Below are 12833 nucleotides of genomic sequence, written 5' to 3'. Positions count from 1 at the left end.
CAATTTAATAAATCAGAAACTGATGACATAGTGCTGTATTTTACTTCTTTATCGCTTTTTTTTCAACCAAAAATGCTTTGCTCTGATTAGGGGGTACTTGAAATAAAAAAATGTTCCCAGGGAACCACTGTTTTATGTGACCAACAAGTATGTGCTCAAATCACTCCATCACAAAAAAAGACCAACTGTAGAAATGATTGGAAACTCAAGACAGCCATGACATTCTGCTCCCCTCACCCCCCAGGGGTGATCAAGGCTGATGGATCAAATGCAGAGAATAATTTCGCCACATCTAGTATGTGTGTGACAATCATTGGTACTTTAACTTTAATTATATTCTTTACAAGTGAATGTAAACTTTTGCTCACGACTCTGTATTGCAATGTAGATTTTAGGCTAGGGGTGTCAAACATACGGTTCGCGGGCCAGATCAGGCCCGCGAACCGATTTTATCTGGCCCGCGAGATGATTTTGCCAAGTATTAAAACTAGCTAAAATTTTAGATTGAAAGAAACTGCTCTTTTAAATGTGTCCACTGGATGTCGCAATAGCAATTCTTCGTCTCCACTGCCGCAGGTGTGCGTATGACTTTAGAGGGGGCGGAGCTTTGTGTCCGGTTATCAATCAATCAATCAATGTTTATTTATATAGCCCTAAATCACAAATGTCTCAAAGGACTGTACAAACCACTACGACTACGACATCCTCAGAAGAACCCACATAAGCGGGACGTCGGTGACAATGATGACTATGAGAACCTTGGAGAGGACCTCAAATCTGGGCAACCCCCCCGCCCCCCTCTAGGGGACTGAAAGCAATGGATGTCGAGCGGGTCTAACATGATACTGTGAAAGTTCAATCCATAGTGGCTCCAACACAGCCGCGAGAGTTCAGTTCAAAGCGGATCCAAGACAGCAGCGAGAGTCCCGTCCACAGGAAACCATCCCAAGCGGAGTTGGATCAGCCGCGTAGAGATGTCCCCAACCGATACACAGGCGAGCGGTCCATCCTGGGTCCCGACTCTGGACAGCCAGTACTTCATCCATGGTCATCGGACCGGACCCCCTCCACAAGGGAGGAGGGGACAGAGGAGAAAAAGAAAAGAAGCGGCAGATCAACTGGTCTAAAAAGGAGGTCTATTTAAAGGCTAGAGTATACAAATGAGTTTTAAGGTGAGACTTAAATGCTTCTACTGAGGTAGCATCTCGAACTGTTACCGGGAGGGCATTCCAGAGTACTGGAGCCCGAAATGAAAAAGCTCTATAGCCCGCAGACTTTTTTTTGGGCTTTAGGAATCACTAATCAGCCGGAGTCCTTTGAACGCAGATTTCTTGCCGGGACATATGGTACAATACAATCGGCAAGATAGGATGGAGCTAGACCGTGTAGTATTTTATACGTAAGTAGTAAAACCTTAAAGTCACATCTTAAGTGCACAGGAAGCCAGTGCAGGTGAGCCAGTATAGGTATTTATGTATGTATATATGTATATAAAGGTATATACAGTATAGGTATATATGTATGTATATATGTATATAAAGGTATATACAGTATAGGTATATATGTATGTATATATGTATATAAAGGTATATACAGTACAGGCGTAATGTGATCAAACTTTCTTGTTCTTGTCAAAAGTCTAGCAGCCGCATTTTATACCAAATGTAATCTTTTAATGCTAGACATGGGGAGACCCGAAAATAATACGTTACAGTAATCGAGACGTAACAAACGCATGGATAATGATCTCGGCGTCTTTAGTGGACAAAATGGAGCGAATTTTAGCGATATTACGGAGATGAAAGAAGGCCGTTTTAGTAACGCTTTTAATGTGTGACTCAAAGGAGAGAGTTGGGTCGAAGATAATACCCAGATTCTTTACCGAGTCACCTTGTTTAATTATTTGGTTGTCAAATGTTACAGTTGTATTATTAAATAGAGGTCGGTGTCTAAGATAGAGGACTGGGGACACATTACCTGGACACACATAAACAAGCTGAAATTACATGTATCCCCTTCCAACTTCATGTGTGATTCATGAAATGAGTCCAAATTCCCAAGTTTTGTTGTAAATGATGCTACATGTGTACAGAAATAAACCACATGAAGCTAGTACACCAGTTGAGGAAAATGAGGAAATTACATTAACAACATCCTGTAATTGGATTTTTATATTACTATTTATTGCATCTTCGGATAGATTGAAATTTTACACCAATGAGAGCATTTTAAAACTCTGCCAGACTCACATCTATTTGACCGATGAACATTATCACATCATTTTTTCAGAAATGATAAATCATGACGAATGAAGATAGACTTCTAATAGACTTCTATGAACAGCAAAAGGTAAGTGTGAAAAAAAACAAAAACATTATAATTTTTATGTTTTCAGATTGAGCTTGTTCCGTTTTTTTTTTTTAAAGGGGAACATTATCACAATTTCAGAGGGGTTAAAACCAATAAAAATCAGTTCCCAGTGGCTCATTTTATTTTTCAAAGCTTTTTTCAAAATTTTACATCTCCCGGAATATCCCTAAAAAAAGCTTTAAAGTGCTTGATTTTCGCTATTTGCGATGCCACTGTCCATTCCCCTGTGACGTCACATAGCGATTCCAATACAAAGCGAATAGCACAGCAAGATATAGCAACATTAGCTCGGATTCAGACGCGGATTTCAGCGGCTTAAGCGATTCAACAGATTTAGCATGTATTGAAACGGATGGTTGGAGTATGGAGGCAGATAGCAAAACCGAAATTGAAGAAGAAACTGAAGCTATTGAGCGAATAGCTATTGACGCTATTTGGCCACGCTAACGCTATTCTGCGTTAGCATCGCCGGTAAAATGTGCAGACCAACCGATCAGGACTTTCGCATTGACACTGGATCAATAATTCAATAACAACAAAACTCACCTTTGTTATTTCGTTGACTTTATCGTTGGGAATGCATCGGCTTTGTGTCGCAGGATATCCAGACATTCTTGTCATCTCTGTGCCATCTCTGTCGTAGCATCGCCGGTAAATACCAAACGAGGGACTTTCGCATCTCTTGACACTGGAGCAACTTAAATCCATCGATTGGTAAGTGTTTGTTTGGCATTAAATGTGGATGGAGGGAAAGGCTGGATGTAAATATAGCTACAAATGAGGCATAATGCACACAGCTAGCCTAAATAGCATGTTAGCATCGATTAGCATGCCGTGCTATTTGATGCACATTCTACGTAAATCAACTTGAATCCGTCCATGATCGTGTTGTTACACCCTCGGACAACACACCGACGAGGCATGATATCTCTCAGGTACGGAAAACAGTCAAAAAAACGGAAAATAACAGAGCTGATTTGACTCGATGTGGTAGGGAAACATGGCGTTGACGACCGATGTGACGTCACGTTCTGACGTCGTCGCAAAGAGAGCGATAAACAGAAAGGCGTTTACTTCGCCAAAATTCACCCATTTAGAGTTCGGAAATCGGTTAAAAAAACATATGGTCTTTTTTCTGCAACATCAAGATATATATTGACGCTTACATAGATCTGGTGATAATGTTCCCCTTTAAACAAAGAAAACAATCTGAAGTTGTCTATATTTTTAAGTTATCATTCCGTGATTTTACCTACTTGGGAGTATATTTTCCTCTTTGTGGCCCCTGGGCTTAAATGAGTTTGACACCCCTGTTTCCATTTTACAAAATGTTGCCACAAAGTAAGGAGCATGGAATACTCCAAAGTGTCTTAGTCTGCTAATATGCAGAATTAAGGCTCTTATCGACAATCTTGCTCCCGGATTGATTGTAAAATAAGTGTCCCGATACTCTTGTCCATCGGTAGTCGTAACATCTCCTGAATGAAGAGTGTGTCTGTGAAATGGCTCACGCTGAAGACGTGTACAGTAGGCAAGAAAATGGGATGAATTCAAAATGAAGTGAGGAGCGAACAAAAGACCAGATGGGCACACTCAAACAGTCGCCGTCTGAAAAGAGGAAGGAGGGAGCGATCACCTCCATTTATTCAAACGGCAGAGAGAGGTGGAGCGAATGTGGGAGAGGCAAGAGGTGTGTGTGCTCTCATGAAGCGCTCTTCCTCTTCTTGCGTGGGTGACGACAGCTGCTCTGCATTCTAGACCGAATAGAAAAGTTTGCAAAGTCTGAGTTCTCTGCAGCTGCCAACTCACTCACTCACACACACATCAGTTTCCTTTTCACACAAGAAGCGCTCTCATAGCTGAAGGAAGGAGGGATCAGACACACCTTAACCTTCCATCCATCTCCAGACAAGGTTTACCCAAGATGTGGACTCTTCTCTTGGGGGTCACCTTAGGACACCTGGCCTCCTGCAGGTCAGAGCAACTTCAAGGTGAGGAGACCATGCCTTCGTCCGGCGCCCTTTGTTTGAGATCATGTGTTCATTTTGCCAGGCACACAGCTAAATCTTTAGTCAAAATGAAAGTCTGCTGGATGAATGAATGAATTAATGAATGAAAGGATGCCCGCGAGCACAAGCACGTGTGTGTGTGGGTGTGGAGGGGGGGTGGGGGGTTTACAAACCGGTACAGACAGCCTCATGCCTGGCAGACTCCCGACAGACACAAAGAAAATGCTTTTTTGCTGAGTCTGCGTCTAACACGTCCGTGTGCCAGGCAGCAGAATTGTTCAATTCAACATAGATGTCAAATCTAGCTTTCATATAAGCTTTGTTATCCTCATGCAGAAATATTTTTCTTTTTTTTTTCCCTCCAAGCATTACTCCTCCCCGCCAATGTCACTCTTCTTCTCGATGACATGTGCTCTTGCGCTGAGGTTTTTGACTGCATTGGTTGCCCCGAGCGATACGTGTCTGTAGGTGAAGTTGCCGCGGAATCAAACAGGCTGGGTTCCCGGAGGAGGTGGTTGTCAAGCACAGACGCCACAGAACTCTCCAAGGAGCACTTATTTGAAGGAAAATGAGAGGTTGCTCCAAGACAGTTTGCTTTAACGAGACTTGCAAGCTTTTGTGTCTCATCTCCAACCCAGGACACGGTCTTTTGAACATCATGGCTGTGGGCTCAAGTACTGTATATCATAAATGGTCAGGAGAAAGGATTCGGTTGTCAAGTAATCTCCAATTTCTGTAGATCCACTATGTTTAGCAGCATGGTTTCATGTGCTTATCCATGGATCAAATGCATTATATTAGGGATGTGCCGATTGATCGGTATTGGTTCATTTTCTTGAAAAAGAATGTGATATCGCCATTACAGATTACTGTATTTTTTGGACTATAGAACGCTCTTAAAATTCTTTCATTTTCTCAAAACTCGGCAGTGCGTTTTATGTACGAAATCATTTTGCTTGTGCTTACCGACCTCGAAGCTATTTTATAAATGATAAGTGTGACCAGTAGATGGCAGCCACACATAAGAGATATGTGGAGACTGCCATATGATGGCAGTCACACATAAGAGATATGTGTAGACTGAAATATGACCCAGGTAAACAACACCAAAATTGTATATCCTCCATTGAAAATATAGAAGATTACACACGGCGCTCAAAAATCCATCAAAATGTTTTAGTACGACTTTGGTGAAGAAGATAATTATATTTATATAGCGCTTTTCTCAAGTGACTCAAAGCGCTTTACGTAGTGACACCCAATATCTAAGTTACATTTAAACCAGTCTGGGTGGCCCTGGGAGCAGGTGGGTAAAGTGTCTTGCCCAAGGACACAACAGCAGTGACTAGGATGGCACAAGCGGGAATCGAACCAGCAACCCTCAAATTGCTGGCACGGCCACTCTACCAACCGAGCTATGCCGGTAAGTTATGAAGCCGCACCGCTTGATGGATTGTGTTGTGCTTCAACATACGAGTGTTATTATGGTGTGTTTATAACGTAAGACAGGCCATCTGGGATTTTGTTTCGCAATATATTTGCAAAAGCATTTTTTTTTACCTTGTAGTACCTGTTAATTTATAATTGGGATCTGCATAAGTTCTGGAAATTTCCGCGCATTCGCCTTTGTAGTCTGTAGCGACACCACAGTTGATAAGCTTCTTCTTTTCCCTCTATCTTCTTGTTATGGGAAATTCATCCTTCGCTGTTGCCATTTCTAATATAAAGTAGTGTAAAGCTCTTACTTATATCTGTCAGTAAACTCGCCATGAAAGCACGAAAACATACTGGTGTGGTGAGTATACATTATTCACCCACGGAACTTTAGTTATTAGAGTTCCGATTGGATGGTTTTTGACTTGTTATTGCACTAGTGAGCCACGGATGAGGAAATGCTGCTCCATTATTGATTTAAGTAAAGTCTGAATGTCATTCAAACAGTTATCGCCATCTTTTTACACTTCTTCCACATACGTCCTTGCACGCTACACCGCTATGAAAAATATGACGGAGAAAAGCCGCTGCTGAAGGTGAGCCACGTAAATAAGACCGCCCACAAAACGGCGCATCCTGAAGCGACTGTCAGAAAGCGACTTGAAGATGATCTGTAAAAGTTTATCCATGCAACATTTTGACCAAGAACCAACATTACATTTTATGTATACCACAAGAAAGTATTTTAAATTTAGAAAAAAAATAAAAATGACCCCTTTAATGCACCATATAATCCTGTGCAGTGCGCCATTTGTATAAAAATAAACCTGACTAGACCCGCTCATCGGCAGTGTGCCTTATAATCCGGTGCGCCCTATGGTCCGGAAAAAACAGTACTGCCTTTCAATACCGATCAAAAATGGCGATCTCCTCTGGCTAATTTATTTGTAGTCACCTGGCTGACAGGCTAGCAGATAGGGATGTAATAATAAACATTAATAATGATAGCTGCTACAAAACTCCCAACGGTTAGTTATATAGTTTTAAGTAAAAATTCTCGAAAAACTGTGACTGATCACTGTACTTTGATAAACTCACGAACCCGCTGGTGCCAGCTAGCTATCTTAAATGCCAACTTGAAAACAAGAGACATTAACGTCTTTCTCCATTTAAAAGGTAATACCCCAATCCATTTATGTCCGAGCAAATTAACCATTCAATTGTGAACACTGAACCTACAAGCTGTGCTCTTTTAGAACAGAGTGATTGTTCTTAAAATACAAGACGGAGGTGATTTTACTGTGCGTTCAAGGACTGCTGAACAGAGTAGGACGCCACAGTGCCAACGAGGAATAATTATTAATAATGATAGATTCAATTCGTTTAGGACCTTTGATTTAAATAACTCTTAAATTTGGAGACATTCTCTTTGTATGTTTTACACTTGAAAGGTGTGTTGCTAAATGTTTATACACTCCATTACCCAGAAGGCTTAGGACCATAGACACAAACAGGAAGTAGGGCTAAAATATGCGGTGGAAAATAATTGTGGCGTTTGACGAAAAAGGTGTTGGTCCTGCTTCGCCAATGCAAAAAAGCATTATTATTTTGATTAAACAGTTTGTGAATATGTGTGAATTGTTTGCGAGTGAGACATTGTCGAGTCCTGGGCGGACCGATTATATAACAATAATAGTGATGGGAGTAGTCTGACACCCCACACTGCAAAAAGTCAGTATTCAAAGACAAGAAAAAAAAAAGAAAGAATTGGGGTATTTCATTTGAACTCAGCATCATTATCTGCCAATAGAACAAGAAAATTCAGCTTATCAAGACTTTCCAAAACAAGTAAAATTATCTGAACCTCAATGAACCCAAAAATACCTTAAAATAAGTATATTCTCACTAATAACAAGTGCACTTTTCTTGGTAGAAAAAAAAGAGACCTTTTTGCTCATTATGTTAAAAAATTACTCTTAAATTAAGTAAATGCTAATGCCATTATCTTCACATAATGATATGTGCTCGGCATCATGATTTTTTTTTTCATGCTTCAACTAAGAAATTATTAATTTAAAAAAAGTAGATTTATACTTGTGTGTTAATGACAACTTTGCATCAGTTGATATTCTAGTTTCAAGCATGTTTTACTCAATATAGGTCATCAAATCTCAGCTACAAACTGTAATATCTTACTGAGATCATTTGGGACCAAAACCCTTAAAACAAGTAAAACACTCTAACATAAAATCTGCTTAGTGAGAAGAATTATCTTATCAGGCAGAAAATAAGCAAATATCACCCTTATTTGAGATATTTCATCTGACCTAGATTTCAGTTTTTGCAATGCAATACTTAGCTTTCTAGAAATGTGGCTCCAAGAACAATTTAGTTAAAGGGGAACATTATCACACTTTCAGAAGGGTTAAAACCAATAAAAATCAGCTCCCAGTGGCTTATTTTATTTTTCGAATTTTTTTTCAAAATTTTACCCATCATGGAATATCCCAAAAAAAGGCTTCAAAGTGCCTGATTTTCATTATCTTTAAATCCATCGTCCGTTTTCCTGTGACGTCATTTAGTGATGCCAACATGGCGGATAGCACAGCAAGATATAGTGACATTAGCTTGGATTCAGACTCGGATTTCAGCGGCTTAAGCGATTCAACAGATTACGCATGTATTGAAACGGATGGTTGGAGTATGGAGGCAGATAGCAAAACCGAAATTGAAGAAGAAACTGAAGCTATTGAGCGAATAGCTATTGAAGCTATTTGGCGATCGCCTTCTAACCAACGATTGAGTGTCGCAGGGTATCCATACATCTCTGTGCCATGTCTGTCGTAGCATCGCCGGTAAAATGTGCAGGAGCAACTTAAATCTGTCGATTGGTATGTGTTTGTTTGGCATTAAATGTGGGTGGAGGGAAAGGCTGGATGCAAATATAGCTACAACTGTACATACAGTTAGCCTAAATAGCATGTTAGTACCGATTAGCTGGCAGTCATGCCGCGACCAAATATGTCTGATTAGCATTTAAGTCAATAACATCAACAAAAATCACCTTTGTGATTTTGTTGACTTTATCCTTTTTAAATGCATCTGCTTTGAGTGTCGCAGGGTATCCATTCATCTCTGTGCCATGTCTGTCATAGCATCGCCGGTAAAATGTGTAGACGAGGGACTTTTGGATCTTTTGACACGGGTGAAACTTGAATCTGTTGATTGGTAAGTGTTTGTTTGGCATTAAATGTGGGTGGAGGGAAAGGCTGGATGCAAATATAGCTACAAATGAGGCATAACGATGCGATATGTATATACAGCTAGCCTAAATAGCATGTTAGCATCGATTAGCATGCCGTGCTACTCGATGCACACTCCACGTAAGTCAACTTGAATCCGTCCCTGTTCGTGTTGTTACACCGCCGACAACACACCGACGAGGCATAATGTCTCCAAGGTACGGAAAACAGTCGAAAAAATGGAAAATAACAGAGCCGATTTGACTCGATGTTTGTAATGTGTTTGAGAAAATGGCGGATTGACTACCTAAGTTGTGACGTCATCGCCCCGGGAGCGAATAATAGAAAGGCGTCTAATTTGCCAAAATTCACCCATTTAGAGTACGGAAATCGGTTAAAAAAATATACGGTCCTTTTTCTGCAACATCAAGGTATATATTGATGCTTACATAGGTCTTACAATGTCCACATTTCTCTGTTGATGCAATTGTTGATGACTGAAGTTCTGATATCAACCAAAGCTCCTCATCCCACCCCCCGGATTGTAAATAATGTAAATAATTCAATGTACATACTATGATGATTAACTTGTGTGATGACTGTATTATGTTGATAGTATATATTTGTACCATGAATTGATTAACGTGGACCCCGACTTAAACAAGTTGAAAAACTAATTCGGGTGTTACCATTTAGTGGTCAATTGTACGGAATATGTACTGTACTGTGCAATCTACTAATAAAAGTATCAATCAATCAATCAATCAATGGTGATAATGTTCCCTTTAAAAAGCCCTGTCCGAGTCTGAAAATTAAGTTTTGGATTTTTTTTTTCTCTCCAGAGTTAGCTTGTTGATGAATTTGGTGACTTCCAAACACATTTTCACAATAGCAAGACATTTCAAGCTGATAAATGCAAGTGTTGGGGTATAAAAGGAGGGCAGCTCATGCACAGTCCATGCCATTAAACATGCAAATATATCATATAACGTTTAATGTGTGCGACAAGCTTGGACTCGCATGGAGAAGCAGGTGGCAAAAAGTAGACTTTGTCCAATGTTGGATTCTGAGCTAACAGGTTTAGGGCCGTGCTGTTTACCCACAACAACCTCTGCTGCACCTGCGTCCACATGTGTACTATTTCAAGTAATACATATTTAAGAGTGCTGATGTATACTTTATGATACAGCAATTGTATCGGATCATATTCATTCTTGCAGGTTTTGTCCACCACATTGTGTGTAGGGCTGCAACAATACATACATCATATCAATTCATTTTTTAGAAAAAAGTTTAAAATGATATGTTGTTGCTTTGATTAACCAATTTAATGTAACAAATAAAAATAGATAAAATCCGGAACGCATGGATTGCCCGCAACATAGTTTCCACACGGCCACTGCAATAGAGAGTGGTGGTGTGTCAGTGAATAGTGGATATTTTGTTTTACTGATGCACACTAGGGTTGTAAAATATACCGGTATTACTGTCATACCCCGATACTAATGAATCATATTCGGTACTATGCCGCCTCTGAAAAATACTGGTCGTCACGTCTTGTAATTGCTGGTTTACGAACAGACGAGCATGTTCGGCAGCACACAATCACAGAGTACTTACAAGCAGACACAGTGTGTAGACAGAAAAGGGAGAACGGACGTATTTAAGCATAAAAACAAATGTAAAGTTATAACACTGAAACACCTACCAAAAGAGATGTTTAAGACATGCTAGCTAGCTAGCGGCTAATGTCCTGCTCCAGTCGGCAGTGTTTTAGCTACTTCTAAATCACTAATCCTCGTCTCCATGGCAACAAATAAAGTAAGTTTCTTACAAGTATCATCCCTGCAGGACGAGGAATAGCTAAACATGTTTCACTACAAACCGTAGCTCACCGGCGTCAAAATGTAAACAAACGCCATTGGTGGATCTACACCTAACATCTACTGTAATGATACCAAGTACAGGAACGGATCTAGTTGATACTACTATGATTATGATATTTTTTGGCATCACACCATCTTCTTTCGTTTTTTAAACGAATATTATGTTTACAAACTCAGGAAATATGTCCATGGACACATGAGGACTTTGAATATGACCAATTAGGGGACGGTGTGGCGCAGTGGGAGAGTGGCCGTGCGTAACCCAAGCGTCGCTGGTTCAAATCCCCACCTAGTACCAACCTCGTCACGTCCGTTGTGTCCTGAGCAAGACACTTCACCCTTGCTCCTGATGAGTGCTGGTTAGTGCCTTGCATGGCAGCTCCCTTCATCAGTGTGTGAATGTGTGTGTGAATGGGTAAATGTGGAAGTAGTGTCAAAGCGCTTTGAGTACCTTGAAGGTAGAAAAGCGCAATACAAGTACAACTCATTTATCATTTATTTATCAATGTATGATCCTGTAAATTTATACTACCATATTGTATATGCACCTTAGGAGGAGCTGCTCCAATTTCGTTGTTCTTTGAACCTGTTCATTGCAATAATGACAATAAAACTCTATTCTATTCTATTCTACTTGGTATCGGATTGATACTCAAATGTGTGGTATCATCCAAAACTAATGTAAAGTATAAAACAACAGAAGAATAAGTGATAATTACATTTTTACAGAAGTGTAGATGGAACATGTTAAAAGAGAAAGTAAGCAGATGTAAAGAGTAAATGAACAAGTAGATTGATTATTCATTTTCTACCACTTGTCCTTAATAATTTTGACAAAATAATAGAATGATAAATGACACAATATGTTACTGCATATGTCAAATGTTCACTTACTACTAAAAGACAAGTTGACTTGTATGTTCACTATTTTATTTAAGGACTAAATTGCAATAAGAAACATATGTTTAATGTACCCTAAGATTTTTTGTCAAAATAAAGCCATCAATGCAATTTTTTGTGGTACTTTTTTATTTAGAAGAGTAACAAAAAGTACCGAAAAGTATTGCAATAATTTTGGTACTGGTGTAGTGAGTCTTATTCTGCGTTGTGTAGTTTTTTAAGTAAGAGACACTCCACCATTCCGTCGTTTCATTGTTTATTGGCCACCTTTGTTGGAAACACGAAACACAAACAGGTCTCTACTTTTCTGGCGGAGTGATACCTCGTCAGCAAAAGTCGGATAGAAGAGGAAATAAACAACAGTCATTCATATAAAAATAATAAATTAAATTACAATAGCAAAAACGTTTTATCACAAAAAAATAATAATACACAAATCCACATACCTGTTTTGGAAACACCAAACACATAAACAGGTCTCTACTTTTCTGGCGGAGTGATACCTGCACAAATACGATGTGTAATTACGACCAAACATTTCAAACATTCGACGCTCTAATCCTTACTTAACAAAATTGTGCATAAAAAAATACTTAAAACAACACATCACTTATACCTACAACATTAATGTTTTAACTTTTAAAGTTCTATGAAAGTTTAGAAATAATATTTACACAAGAAACACGGAGCAATGAAGAACTATTACCTCATCAGCAAAAGTCCATAGAAGAGGAAGTAAAAATCCGAAAAAAACGCAGAGTCACTTCCTGCACCGGACATCCGGTTCTTCAAAATAAAACCAATACTTCAAAATAAAACATAACACCCTGTCTCGTTCATACTATAGCGCAACAAAATCACACTATTACACAGGTTCGACTCCCGCTTCCGCCATCCTTGTCACTGCTGTTGTGTCCTTGGGCAAGACACTTTACCCACCTGCTCCCAGTGCCACCCACACTGCTTTAAATGGAACTTAGATATTAGGTTTC

The 12833-nt window shown here is 39.5% G+C and overlaps 1 protein-coding gene and 1 long non-coding RNA gene across 3 annotated transcripts in view; one reads left to right on the top strand and one right to left on the bottom strand.

The window, feature by feature from the left end:
* The window catches only part of LOC133563484 (uncharacterized), a 29804-nt gene extending 17238 nt beyond the window's left edge, over positions 1-12566 (bottom strand). The window contains exons 1-4 of one of the 2 annotated variants that reach the window (XR_009809051.1): positions 12548-12566; positions 12288-12344; positions 4256-4338; positions 2917-4124 (exon numbers count right to left, since the gene is read on the bottom strand). This is a non-coding gene — a long non-coding RNA (uncharacterized LOC133563484). Of the gene's footprint in view, positions 1-2916; positions 4125-4255; positions 4339-11952; positions 12109-12287; positions 12345-12547 lie in introns of those variants that run through there. The other variant, XR_009809052.1, reaches the window with a different exon arrangement.
* Positions 4077-12833, top strand: part of LOC133563483 (CD44 antigen-like) — a 44077-nt gene continuing 35320 nt past the window's right edge. The window contains exon 1 of the mRNA XM_061917640.1: positions 4077-4361. Within this exon, the coding sequence (XP_061773624.1) occupies positions 4295-4361 (67 nt within the window). The 5' untranslated portion in view covers positions 4077-4294. The remainder of the gene's footprint in view (positions 4362-12833) is intronic.

Source organism: Nerophis ophidion, linkage group LG12 (assembly GCF_033978795.1).
Source record: "Nerophis ophidion isolate RoL-2023_Sa linkage group LG12, RoL_Noph_v1.0, whole genome shotgun sequence".
Lineage (NCBI taxonomy): Eukaryota > Metazoa > Chordata > Actinopteri > Syngnathiformes > Syngnathidae > Nerophis > Nerophis ophidion.
Note: the sequence above shows the minus strand (reverse complement) of the source record. Positions and strands in the feature narration are given on the sequence as shown.